Raw genomic sequence first — 17,957 nt, forward strand, 5'->3', positions numbered from 1 at the left:
AATGTCTGCGTGCTCCTGAAGGAGTCACTGTAGATAACCACGTTTTCAGACGCACAACTGAACGCCTCTCTGTGTGTACTGGCTTTGACTTATAAACACACACACCTGTAGTTTCAGTGAGTGTTAAAGAAAACCACCAAATTAGGTTTTGTTTGGTTCACACAAACTGACAACTTCAGTCTGATCAGTGTAAATGTATATATATATATATATATATATATATATATATATATATATATATATATATATATATATATATATATATATATATATGTGTGTGCGTGTGTGTGTGTGACAGCATAAAGTTGACCCCCATGTCCCACATACATACATTACATACATTAAGCCACATGTCCCTGTGTAAACACCCATTCCACTAGTCCTACAGCTACGATGAGGAAACAAAGAGCGGAGGTGAAGAGGAGGAGGAGGAGGAGGAGGAGGAGGAGGAGCGGTGAGAAAGCAGAGAAAGGCCTCGTTCCCTTTGCCGGCTGTGGAAAGCTGGAGCGGTTAGCTGAGTTTGAACGCGGTTGTGCTCTGTGGCGCCTGAGTGAACTGTGCAGTTTCTGGCAGTTTAGTGTTTTCCTGTTTCAAAATAAAACAATAAAAAAAAAAAAGGACAAAACTTAGAAGTGAAGAGCAAGAAAGAAAAGAAAAGAAAAAACATGGGTTGAAAAAAATACGAGAGACTGCAACGATGAGAGGAATGATACAGACTCGTCCATTCTCGTCCTTCGTCCTTCTTCCTGTCGACAGTGACCTCATTGCCATGGGATTGGGGGAATGTGCGCTGATGGCAAATGTATGAGAAAGAAAAATGTTTTCTTTTTTTTTTTTGTAGTTTTTTTTCTGAGTGAACCACGAGCCATGCACTTATTCTCAACTAAGAATGACTCACAACCCCGAACCCCCCGCCCGCCCCCCCGCCCAGAAAAAAACCAAAACCAAAACACCCTGTCGGTATGATACGAAACATCTGCACACGTAAGGCAACATTTTTGGTTTTTTGTTCCCTAAAACGGCTCTTCCAAACCAAGTGCAAAAAGTCAAAAAAAAGAAGAAGAAGAAAAAAAAAAAAGGGCAGAAACAAAAACAAAAATAAACACAAAAAATGAACGCAACCCGGGTCGACAACTTAATACTGACGGAAAAAATAAATAACAAAAACATTGCCTTCTGCAGTAAATAGCGCTGAAAATGTAGGAGACTTATTTTTTAGTGTGGGGAGACCGGCTGGAGTCTATTCCCACTGTGCAAAAACCTCTTTTAAAGTCCCTAAAAAGACTTCTCCCCGTCTGTGAGGAGGCAGAGAAGGAGAAAAAGAGGGGAGACTGGTATTTTTTTTGTTTTGTTTTTCCTAAAATGGCTACGTGTTTTCCTCAGAATGGCCACGAATGGGGACGATACTTGCTGGCTGGGCCCGGAGCGCTCACTCCCGCCCGCTGGCTGAGTAGGAGAACTGTGGGAAATGAGGCCTTCGCTCGTTGTCCGCCGCGTCCATCCCGTCCTCGTCATCTGCAGAGAGACGGAGAACATCGAACATTAAACCAGCTTCAACACGTACGTCGGGTGATTTTAGCCTCGTTAGTCCATCTAGCTCGATTACAGTCGAGGTCCTTGAAGATGAAGCATCATGACCTTCCCTGATTTTTATCTATTGCCACCTGCAGGTTAAAAACATCCGCTTTCACACTTGATTTAAGAACAAATATTTGAGATTAACAACACAGAGTATTAAAAACTGTTAAATTGATATACAGAGTAAAATGAGTTCTCCTTTAAGCCAAATACTCGGCAGTAAACAAACACAGTTCCGCGTCCTGATGCGTCCGATATCGGTTCACACGGCGAGCTTACATTTCTCCGGCGGAGTGATGGTGATGGTCTGTGCTGTGAACTCCTCGTCGAAGTAGCGCGTGTCCGTTTCCGAGCTGACCTGGGGCTGGAAAGGCGGGACCAGCTGGAACGAGACAGGAAGTAGAAGGTGACAAGTGTGAGTGACGTGACGTGTGATCGCTGAGCGGGTTGTGTACGTGTCCATTAAATGAGCACCGGCATTATCTTTGGGAGGTTTTTGTTCTTTAATAAACGCAGAGACGTTACTGTTACTACTGCGGTTGTATCCGTTTCTACTTGTTCAGGCACCTCTGTGTTATTTGGTGCCAGTGATGGAAAGTAAATTTACTCAAGTATTGTGTTTTAAAAAAGGTACGATGAGCAGGATTTGTCAGTTGCGGTTTGTAAACATCATTTTTGTCTGTACATTGTTGTTGTTTTTTGGGAAAATCCTACAAGGTATAAGTAGAATTTGAAGGTACTTCTACTTTACTGGAGTATTTCTATTTTATACCACTTTATACTTTTACTCTACTATATTTGAGACTTATCGTTACTTTGCAGAATCAGATAAATAATACAAATTATCAACAATTAATTATGAATTATTATATTATTTTACAGTATATACATTTGGTAAATGAGCTCCACCAGTTATAATATAATGCATATCATTCTGCATAATTACTTATTTTACTTTTGGTACTTTAAAGTATATTTTGATGCTGATACTTTTTGTACTTTTTACTTGTAATAGAGTATTTCTACAGTGTTGTATTGTTACTTTTACTTTAGTAAAAGGTCCGAGTACTCTACTGTTCAGTGCCAAGTCAGATATCTTGGACTTTTGACTGGGATTCATAATCATAACTAAAAGAAGCCATATGCGACTCAATAAGGTGCAACGTGTAATACATCTGTGTGAAAGCAGTGAATGACTAAAACACATTATTTTCTAAATATTTAATGTAAACATGCGGCAAAGAACGAAGGCCTCGACCGACACGTCCGTGAGACGCTCAGAGTCGAGTGTGTGTGTGTGTGTGTGTGTGTGAGAAGAGGACCTGGTGTTGTTTGCACTGCTTTATGTTGCTGAAATGAGGTAATTTTGTTCTTTTGTGTTCTATTTTGGACTCAACACATCCCAGCCGGGCTTCTTTTGTAAAAAAAAAGAAAGAAAATGAGGTAACCCTGATACCAGAATATGTCAGGTACGCTGTTTGAATAAATTACCACTGAACACGGGATGACGTCTCAGCAGCTAAATCCTGCTCTCACCTTCTTGTCGTAGACGTCCTGCCAGTCGACTGCGTTAAAGAAACTGTGTCGCATGATCTCCTTAGCGTCATCCGGTCCGCCGCCCAGCCTGTCAGAAAAGAGAAGAAGAAGACGACGTCGAAAGTCAGACATCAAAACGCTGCTCTTACAAAGTCTCCATCAATGGACCCAGAATATCCACCTGCTACGGATCCCAAAATAACTCGGCGGGGTGAACGGGTTCGCTCTGTGAAGCAGCAGTAGCCTCTTTTCACCGGCTTCTTCACTTGAGACAGAAGAACGCCTCCGGGACAATCGGAAGGGGGATATTAACAGCAGCCACCAGCCAATTCTGTCTAACAGGCAGTTGTTCGCTGGATACCAGTTATCACTAAAGGAGGTTCAGTTCTTAACATGTTTAAATAGTGAAATGAATCGGTGTAGTTCTGGGACGTAAAGGACAAACTGTCCTGTGAATAAGAAACAGGATCCTGGAAAGTGAAAGGGCCACAGATGGTTTCTTCCAGCTACACCGTTTCTGTTCATATTTGTGTACGAGTACATGTGTGGAGAGTATTTTAAATCGGAGCAGGATGGATTATATATCCAATCAGGCGTAGGAACAACTCGGGATCCCCCAGGAGCTGGAGTAAGTAGCTGGAGAGGAGGGGATCGATTATTCACACCCAGAAACCCAGCCGACGGTGAAAAGATGGATGAATGTCTGAAACTGGTCTTGAACCTGACGGACTAGGTGTAGTTTTCACTCCCGTGCTATGATTATTTTACCCTGTATGTGAAGCAAATCAAATTAGACCTTCAGCTGCATCACTATCCACGGGATCTTGGTTATAAAGGTGATATTGCCTTTTTGAAATTCATCTCATATACTAGGCAATCTCATTTCTTCCTTTATTGCATCTCCATTTACTCCGGAAGGGTAGTAGAAATAGGTTTACTTAGACCAGAAATATGCATATAAGCCTCATGGTTGAGCAGCTATTCTTGATTAATTTTGGGTTATTTTAGGCGTCCCGTGAAAGCCTGGCGACGGTGTGTTCGTCTCCTCATTATTTATGTGTGCGTGTGCGTGTACCGTTTGTTGGGGTCCTTGATGAGCAGCCCTGACAGCAACGACTTGGCGTCGGCCGACAGGGTTCGCGGGAACTTGATCTCCTCCATGAGGATGAGCTCGAACAGCTTCTCGTGGTCCTGGTTGTAGAACGGCAGGCGGCCGCACATCATCTCGTACGTCACCACGCCCAAACCCCACCAGTCCACCGCCCGCCCGTAGTCGTTGTCCTCCAGCACCTGATGACGTACAATATGATTTAACCGCGGTGTTATCGGTATTTCTATATAATCTACGGTTAAGAACTGGGCTCTAAATATGGAGTTAGTCCGCTTCTCTACCGTCTACTCAGTGTTCGGACTGAAGAGGTTTAAACTGTGATTTTTCAGGCCATAGCATGTTCATCAATATATTACAATATTCACTTGACACTGAAACAGGAAGCTATTCCTATTTAAATCTGGATCTTTGTCTCTTTTTGCCCTGAACGTTGTCAGTGTGGTTGAACCGTTGTACAGCGTTTTGCTCTCCATGTACAGAACAAACCTTTCATACTAAATATTTGCAAAGAGGGACTCTGTAGAACCTAAAAGCACGAAAGACCATTTAAGGATATAGAGCAGTCTTCTCAGACATCCGACGCATTTTAATTCATCGTGTATTTCTGCCCTCGACATATCCGCTTTCACATCCTCCTAATGGGAAAATAACTTTCAGAACCTCCACAAAGAGCCACATTAGAAGAAGTGAAACGAGCGACTGACATTCTACTTTGCTGTGAGGAAAACATTTAGCTGCCATTAGAGGAACAACATGTTCGGGTACTTCCACAAGTTGAGCCCCGGTGGTTTGCCGCTTGGTGACAAAACAAAACGCAGTTTCATCATACGGGAGAAAAACAGACGACCGCTCAGTTTTTAAGCCTGAAACGAGCACTTTTCTTTTCTGCACTGCGTGTTCCATCAACTCTGAAACCCAAATGATCGTATTTTTAACTGGTGTGACCTCTGACCTCAGGAGCCAGGTACTCTGGTGTTCCACAGAAGGTCTTCATGGTGGCAGTGTCGGTGATGCCTTCTTTGCAGAGGCCAAAGTCTGTGATCTTGATGTGTCCGTCTTTGTCCAACATGAGGTTCTCCAGCTGATGAAGAGGACGAGGGGAATTAAAGACACGTGCACGATGCGGGTGGGTCTCTGCACGTCTCTGCACGTCTCCACATGTTTAACTGATAACTGTAAACCCAGACCAGGTGCAGCTTACCTTCAGATCCCGATAGACGATCTTGGCAGAATGTAGGTAGTCTAGAGCGGAGACGATCTCGGCGCCGTAGAAACGAGTGCGGTCCTCCGAAAATACTCTTTCTCTTGACAAATGGAAAAACAGCTGCCGAGAAAAAGGAAAACAAGTTCAAACACCACAGACGCCTCTGTTGTATTCAGCTGAGTCATCCGGTGAACGACCAGTAATCAAGACCAGGATCACCGAAGGGGAACCCAGGAGAGGCTGAGATGGAGCGGACGGCATCCGATCGTTAAAGACGACTTAAAGCACCTCACGCTGTGGATAAAGGACCGCTGAAGCGTGCGCGCGCGCGTGTGTGTGTGTGTGTGTGTGTGTGTGTGTGTGTGAGGAAAGGAATTTACTTTTGCATTGTATCAGAAATAAATAATTGTCTGCAGGATTCTGTAGGTAAACAAATGAAGTAATAAAAAAAAGTAAAACACAGTGAAAAAAAAAAAAAATATATATATATATATATATATATATATATATTCAGAGAGACTGTATATATTTGGTTAACCATTGATTCAAAATCGACACTGTGTTTTTGAGAAGCACATCGCTAAACACAATTATTTTTGTAATGTTCATTTAATTCAAAGTTCATGCTTGTGTTGTGTTCGTTCTCTTAACTAAACTCCTTGTTGCAACACTGATTTAAGAACAGCTTGTAAGACATTAAGTGTCTCAGACCTGAATAAATTAATATTAAATATTAATATATTTTGCATCTCTTTGGTGGCATTAATGCCTTGGAATGTAGAAATTGATACCCGTCACCAACAAACAGACACTCCCAGTCCTACAATGAGAGCAGTGCAGCTCTTTGAATCCCACCGTCATCGTTCTTCAAGAACTCTTGAAATAACTTCCATGTTGGAATAAGACGGAACATCTGCCAGCATCAAAACCATTTTCTTTTTCGGGAGAGTCCTTGATGTCTCACCTCTCCTCCGTTGACGTACTCCATTACAAAGCACAGCCGATCCTTCGTCTGGAACGAGTACTTCAGAGACTGCAACACAATATATTCACGTTCTTTAAACTCAGCAGAGCCCAGCGGTTTGTTTTAAACACATTTAGGAACAGAAGCTCTGTGGTCTGAATTCAGTGCATCCTTCCTTCTTTTAAACATTCATCAAAAGAGGCTGACGGCCACTGCGTCTCTACATATTTATTTATTCCAACACAATCATTTGCATGCAATCTACCTGCTGGTACTCACAGTTAGGAATGGATGCCGAGTGTTTTTTAATACCCTACTTTCTGTGAGCGTGTGAGCGACTTCATCCTGTGACGGGAAAAAAGGGACGAAGTAGATGGTGATTAGTCGGGAGACAAAAGGTTGAGGATGGCAGGGAGGCGTGTGAACACCCCGCCAACGCCAGTATCAAACCAACCTGCATCTGATCTTTCTAAACACGCCCTAGACAGTTACGTGCCAAATATTTGACACTGAAGGTGATGCATGTATTTGTACAGGACTGTATCTTTTTAAAGTAACCAAAAAAAACATGCGTTACAGACGACAAAATAACAATAAAATGTGATAAAAAGGGACCTTGGCTATGATGACTTCCTTCTTGAGGATCTTCATGGCGTAGTAGGTGCCACTGGCCTTCTCCCTCACCAGAATGACTTTCCCAAAAGTGCCTTTGCCCAGAAGCTTCAGATAGTCAAAGTCATTCATTGTCTGCACAAAGAAACAAGAGAGGATGGCGTGAAGAAACCTGGTTCTCCACCATTCTAACGCACTCACTTCATCTTTTTCAGAATAGGCTTTAGGAGCGGGAGCGTCGGCGCGTCTCCGCTCGGCTCACACCGTCACCTTTCGTTTGTAGTGGCCGATGGAGGTGTCCATCTCCTCCTCGTTGACGTTCTCGATCTGGGAGGTGGGGCTGCTCAGGATGCCCTCCTCCTCCTGTTTGGCCAGAGACTCGGCTACCATCTGGATGGCCTCGGCCCACTCGTCCCTGCAGGTCACAACGACAACAACAGGTTCAAAAAAAGCTTTTATGTTTATTGTTATTCACCAAAACACAAAAGGCAAATTTCTTTGTATGTGCGAGTTAAATGGGTTTTGGGTGAGGACGTCATTTACAGATTATTGTATATTTAGAATCCTTTGAGTCTTAAAATAGTAATGATCGACGGGTGGAGATTTTTCCTTCATCATTATCTCAGAAATAACAGAAGCCTGTAGTTTCCCAGATATTTTAAGATGTTTTTTTAATCAGCGAGATCGCCTTCCTTCTCCCCGTGTTAAATTTAGCCAGATTTAAAAACGACGGCTCACCTCTCATCAGGAGTGTCGACGTGAAACGTCCTCTCGATGACCGTGGTCCACTGCAGACAGCGGATGATGAAGGTGTTTGGCTTGGGCCGCTCCGTCTTCATCAGCTGACATTCTGGAAGTCACACACAGAGAGATCGATGTTCAGGCTCTGCGTACATATTTCTTCCTTCAGCGTATGAAATATGCGCCCGAGTTCCTCTGCTCGCGTGTCTTACTTGCTACGGAGAAGTTGTTGAGCGGGTAGGCCAGGTCAGAGTCCTGCGGTTTGTCCTTGTAGCCGATGAAAGAGCCGTCCGTCTTCAGCAGAAAGTAGCGCGGTCGCCAGTTCTTGATGTACTCGCCTGCGGGGGGGAAGAGAGAAGGTGACACCAACAGGTTACATCCTGCTGCACTCACATGTGTTTACAGCTGGAAGCAGCGCAGTCTGGGCTTCTTGCATCACTTTGATTCTGTGATGAATGTGGAGGAAACGTGGCTCTGTAATGTTGGTGTTCGCCTGACGATCAGACTGAACTTATTATTCAGTCTGACAAGTTCATGTTCGCTGTTTTCTGTCTTTTAGGGGGTGTTGTTCCCTAAAGAATCAGCAGTGACTGAAATCAAGTTTTTACCTCAACGTGTATGGTAATGTTTTACCTTATGCAACAAGACATGAGCGAATGAATCAGTCAACGCCGTGACTGAGCATTTCCACCTTGCAGTGTACCAATGACAGTCTCAGAAACAGTCAGAGTTTACTTCGTCACAGGCCGGGCGGGGCTTCCTGTATCATTAGCGTAACGCCACGGAGAAACAAGGGGTATCGGAGGAGAAGCCACGTATCTGCATTTTGCAAGTTAGGCATCACTATTTTAAAAACTGATCGCAAAGACCTGTTGTTTTCAGTAGCAAAGATGTACCTACAGTATATCCAAACATGCTAACAGATGTAACATTTTTCAACCGTTTAAAACAGGATGAAAAAAAGCAACGTTATGTAACGTAATCCGACCTGGACGTGCTGCCATGTGACGTGATGTGGTGGTGCGTTCACACAACATAACCGACTGCAACATAAACTACAATATGAACGTTAATATGATCCTGAACATAACTTAACCCTTTCAGGTGGCAATGTAGTTCACTCTCAGCTACAGGAAAACAGGAAAAGGTTGAAATCATTTTCCAGGACATTTTCTCCACGACGCGGGAAACCTGAACTTCCAGCTGAAGAGGAAATCTTGTGATGTCGAATACGACACAGTGCTGGTTCCTAATCAGCAGCCATGACGTTTGTGCCCGTTGGAATACATGAATATGTTGTCACATTAGCACCAAAGCCAACGAAGAAGAAGCCGGCGCTGGAACCAAAGTGTGTTTGTATTAGTGATAGAAGGCCGAACCCTAACGCTTTCCACAGTTTACAAACCGCCCTGAACTGTGTGTGAACTGTGCGTTTTGAACTTAAACGGCCCAGAGAGCCGCTTGGGGAGGGCCGCTAGGACTGAATTATAAGAGCACACAGAGGTGCAATAAACAAAACAGGGACTTGTGGGGGCCTGGAGAGGAAGGAACCAGAGTGTTAGGTCATCCTCTGTAAGCTCATAGTGCCACAGAGAAACTTCCCCCTGCCTGGCAGCCACACACACACACACACACTAAATCACTGTGGGAAATAACACACCAGCCAAGTGCAGCTCAGACTGGGCTGCAGCCCTGCAAAGCCAGCCGGCTCTGCTCGCCATCTGGCAGGTAAACAACCATTGTTTGGAGGGGCTGTTCTTCAAACCGAGCAGGGTGGTTTAGGCCACGTTCACACTGAGCTGTAATGAAAACACATCTTTTATCTGACCGAGGACGGCCGGTGTTTCCAACAACCAAAGAAGCGGGGGTTTTCCAGCGTGGACCAGGTTTTCCTCTAACACAGTGACCCGGGCCTGGTCCCGTTCCCCTCTCTGTCCCCTCTAACTCGCTCTGTGATTGCTCCTTTTGAATGTCAACATAGCCAATCACAAAAGGGAGGTGTTGTTGTTGTTGTTTCCGTTTTCAGATGACTTCTAAGTTATAAAACAGTGATTTCATTGAACTGAAGGTTTGTTTTGATACTTGGTCGCAGGACGGTAATAAGTCATTTCATTCAGCCAGTTTCCTGTTTTTGCATTTCAGTGTGAACCTAAACTGTTTCAATTCCACACTACGTGTGTTTACATTCAAAGTCATTATTAGTGCTTTTGTCCCAGAATGCAACGCACAAAGGAAATGGAAAAAGTTTCAATTCAAAAATATAGTCAATCTTTGGTAAAACATTTTGCCTTCTTTACATGTTTAAGGTTTGATTTTCAATACACACATGTCCATCCAAGCAAATCTTAGATCATTTAATGTCAATATAAAATGTTTAGTTATTGTAAAATCAGGCCTACGGGATGCCTCTGTGTGGAAGACAATGTTTTAGCATGTGAGTGCATTATTCTGGTGCATGTTTTGTATTTTATTAAAGCTGCTGTGGGTACCTTGAAAAAGGTCAAAAGAACAGGACGCCTGTTAACCCTCCACAGCCTGAGTAGTTTATTGATTATTTACGCATCATTTAAAGTGCTTGTTGCTGCATTTTTACGCCAACCGACGTCTGGAAAGACTCTCGTTGGTGCGATATTTTTCCTTCAGATATAAAAATCTTGCTGAAAGTTTGAAGATCTGTAGAAATGACAAAGTAAAGTTTAACGTGTAAAACACACTATGAAGAATGAATGGAGATTATGGAATTGAGACCCGTCTAAAATAATAAAAGCTAGTATTATTTATAGAGTCCTGTAACACAACGGTCTCGGGTTCGATTCCCTCATCAGCTGAAACGCGACACACATCCTCCACCTGAACATGAAACGAACGAGTCAGCTCAACGGTTCAAACTAAACACAGGAAATCAGAGGAATGAAAGAGAACAGCAGCCATCTGTGGCTGACAATGTTTCATTTAAGACACACCTAAAGCCAGACGCACCGAGATACATAAACTCATCCAAACAAGCACAGACGGAGGCGGCCACGAGCACCAGAGCACATCAGCCGTGTCTCAATCCAACCGTCAGGTTTGCAAGAAATCAGCTTCCTCTGTGTAAGACGTGCAGAAAGGAGAAGTGACTTCCAGGAGCTGGTTAGCATCGTTTGTCTCTGTCGACTAATGTCGGCCGTGTTCACGCTCCCGCTCTAAACCCGTGACTGTCCACACAGAGAGTTTAAATACACTGGGATGTATCGTCCACCCTCACACAGGATGCATCACTGTGTTGACAGGTTGCCTCGCTCGTCTTTCATACGTTTGGGCTTCGGTCTGGAGTATTTGGGCTCTGATTTCATGACATTTTATTGACTGAACGATTCATTTAAATAAAAGAATAGTTAGTTGCAGCTCAGTCTCGGCCAGCGGACTACTTTTTCTCGTTGCCTTTCCTGCTCAAGAGGACGTTCTGCTGCCAGTTCTCCACCAAGACAAACAATTATCGTATTGTGACCACCAAGCGTCCTAATTGTAGACGTTCACTTTAGTGCATAAATAGGCAGTGGGCTAACACTGTGGGCACATATCAGACTTCCATAGTTGGCTTAGAACATTCTATGAGAATATTTGGTTTCTAATATAATCCAATAACTCTTCTGACTTCCTGTCTTACTTTGTATCATTTCTTGGCTCGTATGTAATTAAACTGAAGCACCGGTCAGGCTGTTCACAGCACTCCTCCGTCATTGTTGGTTCAATGATACGAGATGTTTACGTCAATATTTACTACATAGATTCAGAATACACCAAAATAAAGGAGCCACTTTATGGATAAGGACGGCGTTATTCTACAAATTATATGAAAAGATGAAACCCAACAACGTGTTAATGTCTGAGGATGTCCTAACCGGCCTACACTGGTTCCTTTTGAAGATCTAAATCTAAAAAAGGAAATAATTCACAAATATTAAGTTCCGTTTATTGAAGGGGAAATAGTGCATTTGTAGGGGACGATTATTTTGCGGCGGATTAATACGATTATTTAAAATTGGGGTTAGGTTAAAGAAGAACACGTGAAAGCTCCTCACCTCTTTTCTGGACCCAGCCTTCCTTGATGACGTTCTGGTCGCTCATGGTGGCTTCTCCTCGTCACCAGTTCTCCCAGTCCGCCCAGTGTGGTGACGGTGAAGGGACGCTTGTTGTTCGGCTCAGTCAGCCTTCCGTCTGACCGCCGCTTGACCTCCGACCTACAACCTACCTGCGCCTCCTCTCACCTGACCTCAGATCTGTTCTGTTGTTCCCCCACAATGTCTCTCTATCCTTCTCTCTCTCTTTCCCACAATCACTTTCTCTTCCCTCCTCTCGCCCTGCCGACCCAACCCCACTTTCTCCTCACCTCTTTTTTGTGTGTTTTTCACTCCCCTCTTTCTGTCCCTCCCTCCTTCTCTCTCTTACTCTGTTTCTTTTCCTCACTTCCTCGCCCTCTCAAACTTCTTCTTCTTCTTCTTCTGTGTTCAGGCGCTCCAGCGGTGAGTCAGCCTGGAAGGAAACGGAGGCAGAGAAAGGAGAGAGGGGGTCAGTGGATAGTTTCCTTCACACAGCAAACACAGCAGGCCGCCACTTATTGTTCAGAGCCTTAGACACACTTCCTGTCTCCTTACATCCTTGCTCCTTGCCTCCTCACACTTTCTCCTTCCTCTGTCCCCTGCTTTTCTTTCCTTCCTTATCTCTATCAGTATTTCCCTAACTCCTCTTGTCCCTCCTTCCCTCTTTACCTCCCGCCCTACTTTTCACACTCCTTGCCCCCTCACTCTCCTCCTCTTCCCCTTCCTCTGTTCCCTCCTATCTCCTTCCTTCCATCGACCCTTTCCTAACTACTACTACTCCAACTTTTTCACCTCTTCTCCATCCTTACAGCCTTTGTTCCCTTCTGTCCTTAACAACTCCTCTCCCTCCCTCTTGCCTCCCTCTTTCCTTCATTCTCTCATCAGTCCTTCACCAACTCTCTTTTACCTCCTCATCCCTTGTTCACTCTTTCCTCAAAGAATTGATGAAGCTCCCTCCCGCAATATCTTCCTTTCTTCACAGGCCCCTACTTTACTTACCTGCCTCTCTCTCTAATTCCTTGCCTCCTCACATGATTCACCCCCTAACATCGCCTCCTCCTCTTCCTTTGTTTCTACCTGTCTTCTACTCTCCCTCCTTCTTCCTTCCCCAACCTTTTCTCCTCTTCCCTCCATCCTTCACTGGGCCTCACTTTTCTTCCCTCCCTTCCTACCTCCTTACACTTCCTCCTTCTCACTCCTTTCTTTTTTACCTCCCTCCTTCATCTCTTCTTCCTCATTTCCTTGCCTCCTCACATCATTATCACCCTCCTCTTTCCCATCCTCGGTTCCCTCATTTCTCCTTCTCTCCATTATTACTTCCCTGACTACTCCAAACTTCTTCCCCTCCTCTTCTCCGTCCTTCCTTCCTTCCTTCCCCTCCACACTAACTCCTCTCACTCCCTCTTGCCTCTCCTATTTCCTTCCTTCTCTTATCACTCCTTTACGAACAACTTTTACCTCAACTTTTGTTTAACTCTTCTTCTCGTTCCTTCCTTCTTTCTCACCCTCCATCCACAACAACGTATCATTCCGCATGGCTTCTCCTTCCTCATAAGTCTGGTCCCTCCCTCCCTCCCTCCCTCTCTGCCTTCCTCCTTTTCCACTCTTCCTCACTAACTCCTTCTCTCAATCCCTTTATTTTTAAAACAAAAACAACACTTGCTGGTTTCAGCCTCTTGAATGAGACGATTTGCTGCTTTTCTTTTTCATATATAATAAATCAAATATTTTGGGCTTTAATCAAACAAATCAAGCGATTCATCACTTTGGGCTTGTTGTGAAAGCTGTTTTTCACTTCTTGTTTTGCATTTAATAAACCAAACAACTAATCGATCAATTGAGAAATTGAGCTTTAATGATTTTATGATGTACATTGTGTAAATATTAATATTATACACAGTACATATTTAATGTATTAGTGTTGACCATCACTTAAACATTACCCAAGCACAGACAACAGCACAACGGTTGCATGGACCTAAACAAATGTGCAACATGACATCGTTTACTCCAGCGACATGTTATATTTCATACACACACACACTTGCAGCCCATGCACGAGCATTCAACAGCCCTCTTTCACAGCAGCTGTTGGTCCACGAGCTCTCCTAAAACCCCATCGAGATGGCACACAGGTCAGTTCTTAAAGGTCACATCTTTCAACCAAATGGCTCCTGAATTTGCATACAGACTCCAGTGCTGCTTGATAGAGACTAGAGCACCTATTGCGTCACACCTGATCCCCGCCTTTACTGTGAAGTAGCAGCAGGAACGTGACGTACATATATCCAAGTTATCGCCTGTTCAACACTTGTCTACATCTAGTCGGGAGTTTTAATGGAGGCCTAGGACCCGAGTCTGGGAACCACTGTCTCAAAAACGGACAATGCATTTCCACTTTGACTTCACACTACTGAACTCATGCTGCAGACTCTGACCGTCGAGAAGCTGCAGACCAAAAGCACTGAAAGATTTGTAGCTGAAACGTAACCGGGGACTATTTTACAGGAACAGTAACGGAGGAATATGAGCTGTGGGTTGTGTACCAAAGCAACAAGATGATTCACCAACATGTTCTGTTTTGGCCTCTTAATAATTAGTAGTTCCTCGTATATGTAGTAATTTATATTCCTTATTTTATTATTGCTTTGGTATGTGTGACACTAAATATTTATACACCAATGTACAGTATATCACAGACATGTATCACGATATAGGCAGAGGCAAAATATAAACAATAAAGACGATCAATAAGAAAGGAAAAAACATTTCTGGGTTTTTGGGGACATTTTCCTACTTTGTACTTTAACAGCTGCACAACAATTTCCCTTTAGATAAATAAAGTTTTATTTCATCTTCAGTGTATCTTTCTGTTACTTTAGAAGTCTTAAATTGAACTATTTCCTTCTGGTGTTTTTTTCCTAATTGACGGCTGTCTGAAACTGAAATGATTACACATGTACAGTACATGTTGCGATAAAGGTGAATAAATCTATTAAACTACATCTTAACTGTCCTTAAAACTCTCTCTAACACAGTGGAAAATATGGCTCAAATCAGTATCACATATTCATTTTCAAAATAGACTTTCAATATTGATATACATCACAATATGCCAAATGTGTGCAAAGAGGTTCAAAACAATGAAATATCTTCTACTGTTATGCATTTCATGAAACGCTTAATATGTGAAAACCAAAAGCTTAAATTGTGTCAGCTTTTATGTCGAGCTTTTCAGAATTATCAACACGTCTGTGAGCGATAACGTGTTAAGATCAAGTTGTCACAATACAATTCTGCTAAAAGCCAATAATCACTATTATATCATCGCCACGCCCTGCTTCATGATGAAGTGTTTTTTTAAACATTGTAATGCATATCTATTCCTTACATATGTCACTTTGAAGAACCTCTGTGTTTTACAGATGCTGTATAAAATGCCTTGCCTCTATGACGGTAAGATATCAATGTTTTATATCTCAGCGTATTCGTTACAACCTGTCCATACTGTTAATACTACTAATTCTGTACGTATCCAGCATATCCACATCTACCCCTTACTGTCTATTATATTTATTATTATTACCATTAGACATTCAGTGTGTACATTACAATGCACTTCACTGCTGTTTTGCACTTCTGGTTGGATGCTAAACTGCATTTGGTTGTTTCATTACTTTACTACTCTGTGCAATGACGATAATGTTGAATCTACTTTAATCACAGAATATTTTATATCCTGTTACCGATCATGGGAAAACCTTTATGTCCCACTCCAACTAGCATTTTACAAGAAATGTAATAATAAAACATGGTTTTTCTAACAACAAAGTCTGGGTCAAACTGCCACCCCACCGCATTTCATCCATCTCCTCGAGGTTAGCCTTTCCTGTACAATTTACTACATTTGGGAGTAATAATCACATTTCCAATAATGACTAATGAATCATTATTTGGCATTTGGAGAGGAGGACACTGAAGGAACTATTATCCATACTAGATAACCCGGACCACCGTCTCCACCCTCTACTGCCGGGACAGACTGCTCCAGCTCCGCTGTCACAAGGACCGATACAGGAGATCATTCCTGCCCTCTGCAATAAGACTTTATAATAAATCACCTCTGGCCAAATCAATCACAAGACTATGACACCGCTACTCTGTTGTTTGTTTGGTTCATTCTTGAAACTACTGTTTAGTTAGTTAATTTAATATTATTCTATTTCATTGTATATATTGTGCAATTTTATATCTAATATTTTTTATTTTTTACTCTGGTATTTTATTTACCTGTATTATAATGCTGCTGTTGCGAACAAATTTCCACTTGCGGGATTAATAAAGTATCTATCCATCCATTCATCCATCCATTCATCTGTCTACCTACCTACTTACCTATCCATCCATCCATCCATCTATCTCGGCAACAAGCTACAAAGCTACTGAAGACGTTGTGTTCCATGTTCCTTCACTCGCACAGCGAGACACCATCAAAGGAGAGATCCGAGAGGCTGGGAAACAAAACGCGAGCCCTCCAATGACAACAAAAACAATGGCTGACAGGAGAAGCAGCCGTTGTTTATTTCAGAAGCCGGTTCAGAGCTGCGGCCCTTTCGGCTCCACAAACAAAACAAACACTGAAACAACAGCTTTTGTTTTCAAGGGCGTGTGTGTGGTGTCATTATCTTAGTTACATAACAACATCCGCTTCAGCGTGCTCCGGTATATGCAATGTATATATAAATAAATGTCTGGAAGTGACTCTTTCGTACCGACTAGTCGCTGTTAGCAGTGATAAAAAAATAAATAAACCGGCTCCCGGTATGAAATGGTTGTATAAGCCTGTGATGGCCTGTGATGGCTCGGAGGATGGAGGATGAGAACTAGCCAGATGATGCTACCGCTAATGTTAGCCTGCTAGCTGCCTGGCTGGGATTGGCTTAGCTTAGCTTGGCTAACTGACGGAGGAGCCGTGGTGTTATTTTAATGTCTGTAATGAAACAACTCCGGGGGATTTATCGGGTTATTTGAAGGGGTGGGAGACCGGTGGTGGTGGAGGGAGGGAGGGAGGGTGAGGAGCAGAGAGGGGGGGGAGGTTTTGGGGGGGTGTCGTTCATCACGGAGATGGGCCGAGGCCAGACAGACGGTACCGTTACAGTAACGGTAACGGTGTAACGGACGGTACCGTTACCATTGTGGTGGAGGAGGGAGGGAGGGAGGGAGGGAGGGAGGGGGGTGAGGAGGACAGTAATGGTACCGGTACCGGTAATACCGTTACTATTACTGGCCCTCCTCTCATCCTCTTCGGCAGCAGCATCCCCGGCGTCCCAGACTGGCTAATGACGAAGCAGCGGCAGCTCACTAACGGCAGCGAGCTCGCTAGCTAGCATGCTAACCTCCGCTCCCACCCGCTCCGGGCTCGACACAAACCCGCCCCCCCGCCCCCCTCAAAAAAAACGACGACCCCCAACCCCCGCGTCCTCCCTCTCTATTCCTCTCAATAGTCCAACAAACAACAACAACGCTATAGCATATATCACAATAATGATTTCACCTGGTAGTCGAAGAATGACACGGATGCCCCCCTCCTCCTCTCCTCTCCTCCTCTATGGGCACTGGAGGAGCATCCAATGGAGGAACGTGCCTCAGTGGTGACAACAGCAGGAGGACAGCGATGGATCCATAGCCGCTGATGAAGTCCAGACACCGTGGAAGCGGTAAAAAAGAGGAGGGTTGTTTTCGTGTGCGTGTGTGTGTCCCCAGACAGACAAGAGACTGCGGCGGCAGACAGACACACGGACAGACAGACAGACCCGCTCGGCTCCTGCTCCCTCCGCAGCTTCCGCCAGGAAACCTCGCTCGGCTCTCCGAAATCGGCACGTTACGTCACGTTCAGCCAGATCTGACTGGGAAGGACTCCTGGTGCGTTCACGGGCAGTCGGAAACATGGACGGTTCGTGCAGCCACTGCTCCCGGCTTAAACCTGCTGGGGAAATGTGACGGGATCAGGGAGCTTTGGCAGGTGGCGGAAGAAGTATTTAGATCCTTTACTTTAAGTAAAAGTACTAATACCGCACGCTGGAAATACTCCACTTAAAGTAAACGTCCTATTTTCCACACTTTACTTAA

The 17,957-nt window shown here is 43.9% G+C and overlaps 1 protein-coding gene across 2 annotated transcripts; it reads right to left on the reverse strand.

The window, feature by feature from the left end:
• Window positions 1-281: 281 nt before the first annotated feature.
• On the reverse strand, window positions 282-17,706 carry akt3b (v-akt murine thymoma viral oncogene homolog 3b). 2 transcript variants are annotated; one of them, XM_076091800.1, is made up of 14 exons: window positions 17,383-17,706; window positions 11,811-12,261; window positions 7,959-8,084; window positions 7,744-7,855; window positions 7,276-7,420; window positions 7,009-7,140; window positions 6,673-6,738; window positions 6,394-6,462; window positions 5,427-5,549; window positions 5,178-5,306; window positions 4,190-4,404; window positions 3,115-3,202; window positions 1,858-1,960; window positions 282-1,515 (listed from the first exon to the last, which is right to left on the reverse strand). In XM_076091800.1, exons 2-14 carry the CDS (start codon window positions 11,854-11,856, stop codon window positions 1,430-1,432), a joined length of 1,440 nt encoding a protein of 479 aa, XP_075947915.1. In that variant the 5' UTR covers window positions 11,857-12,261; window positions 17,383-17,706; the 3' UTR covers window positions 282-1,429. The 2 variants fall into 2 exon arrangements, with proteins under 2 accessions (XP_075947915.1, XP_075947917.1); XM_076091802.1 differs by lacking the exon at window positions 17,383-17,706 and adding an exon at window positions 16,224-16,887.
• Between the last annotated feature and the right edge of the window lie 251 nt (window positions 17,707-17,957).

This window comes from Anarhichas minor, unplaced genomic scaffold (assembly GCF_050575085.1).
Source record: "Anarhichas minor isolate MPS153535 unplaced genomic scaffold, ASM5057508v1 ptg000014l, whole genome shotgun sequence".
Taxonomy (NCBI): domain Eukaryota; kingdom Metazoa; phylum Chordata; class Actinopteri; order Perciformes; family Anarhichadidae; genus Anarhichas; species Anarhichas minor.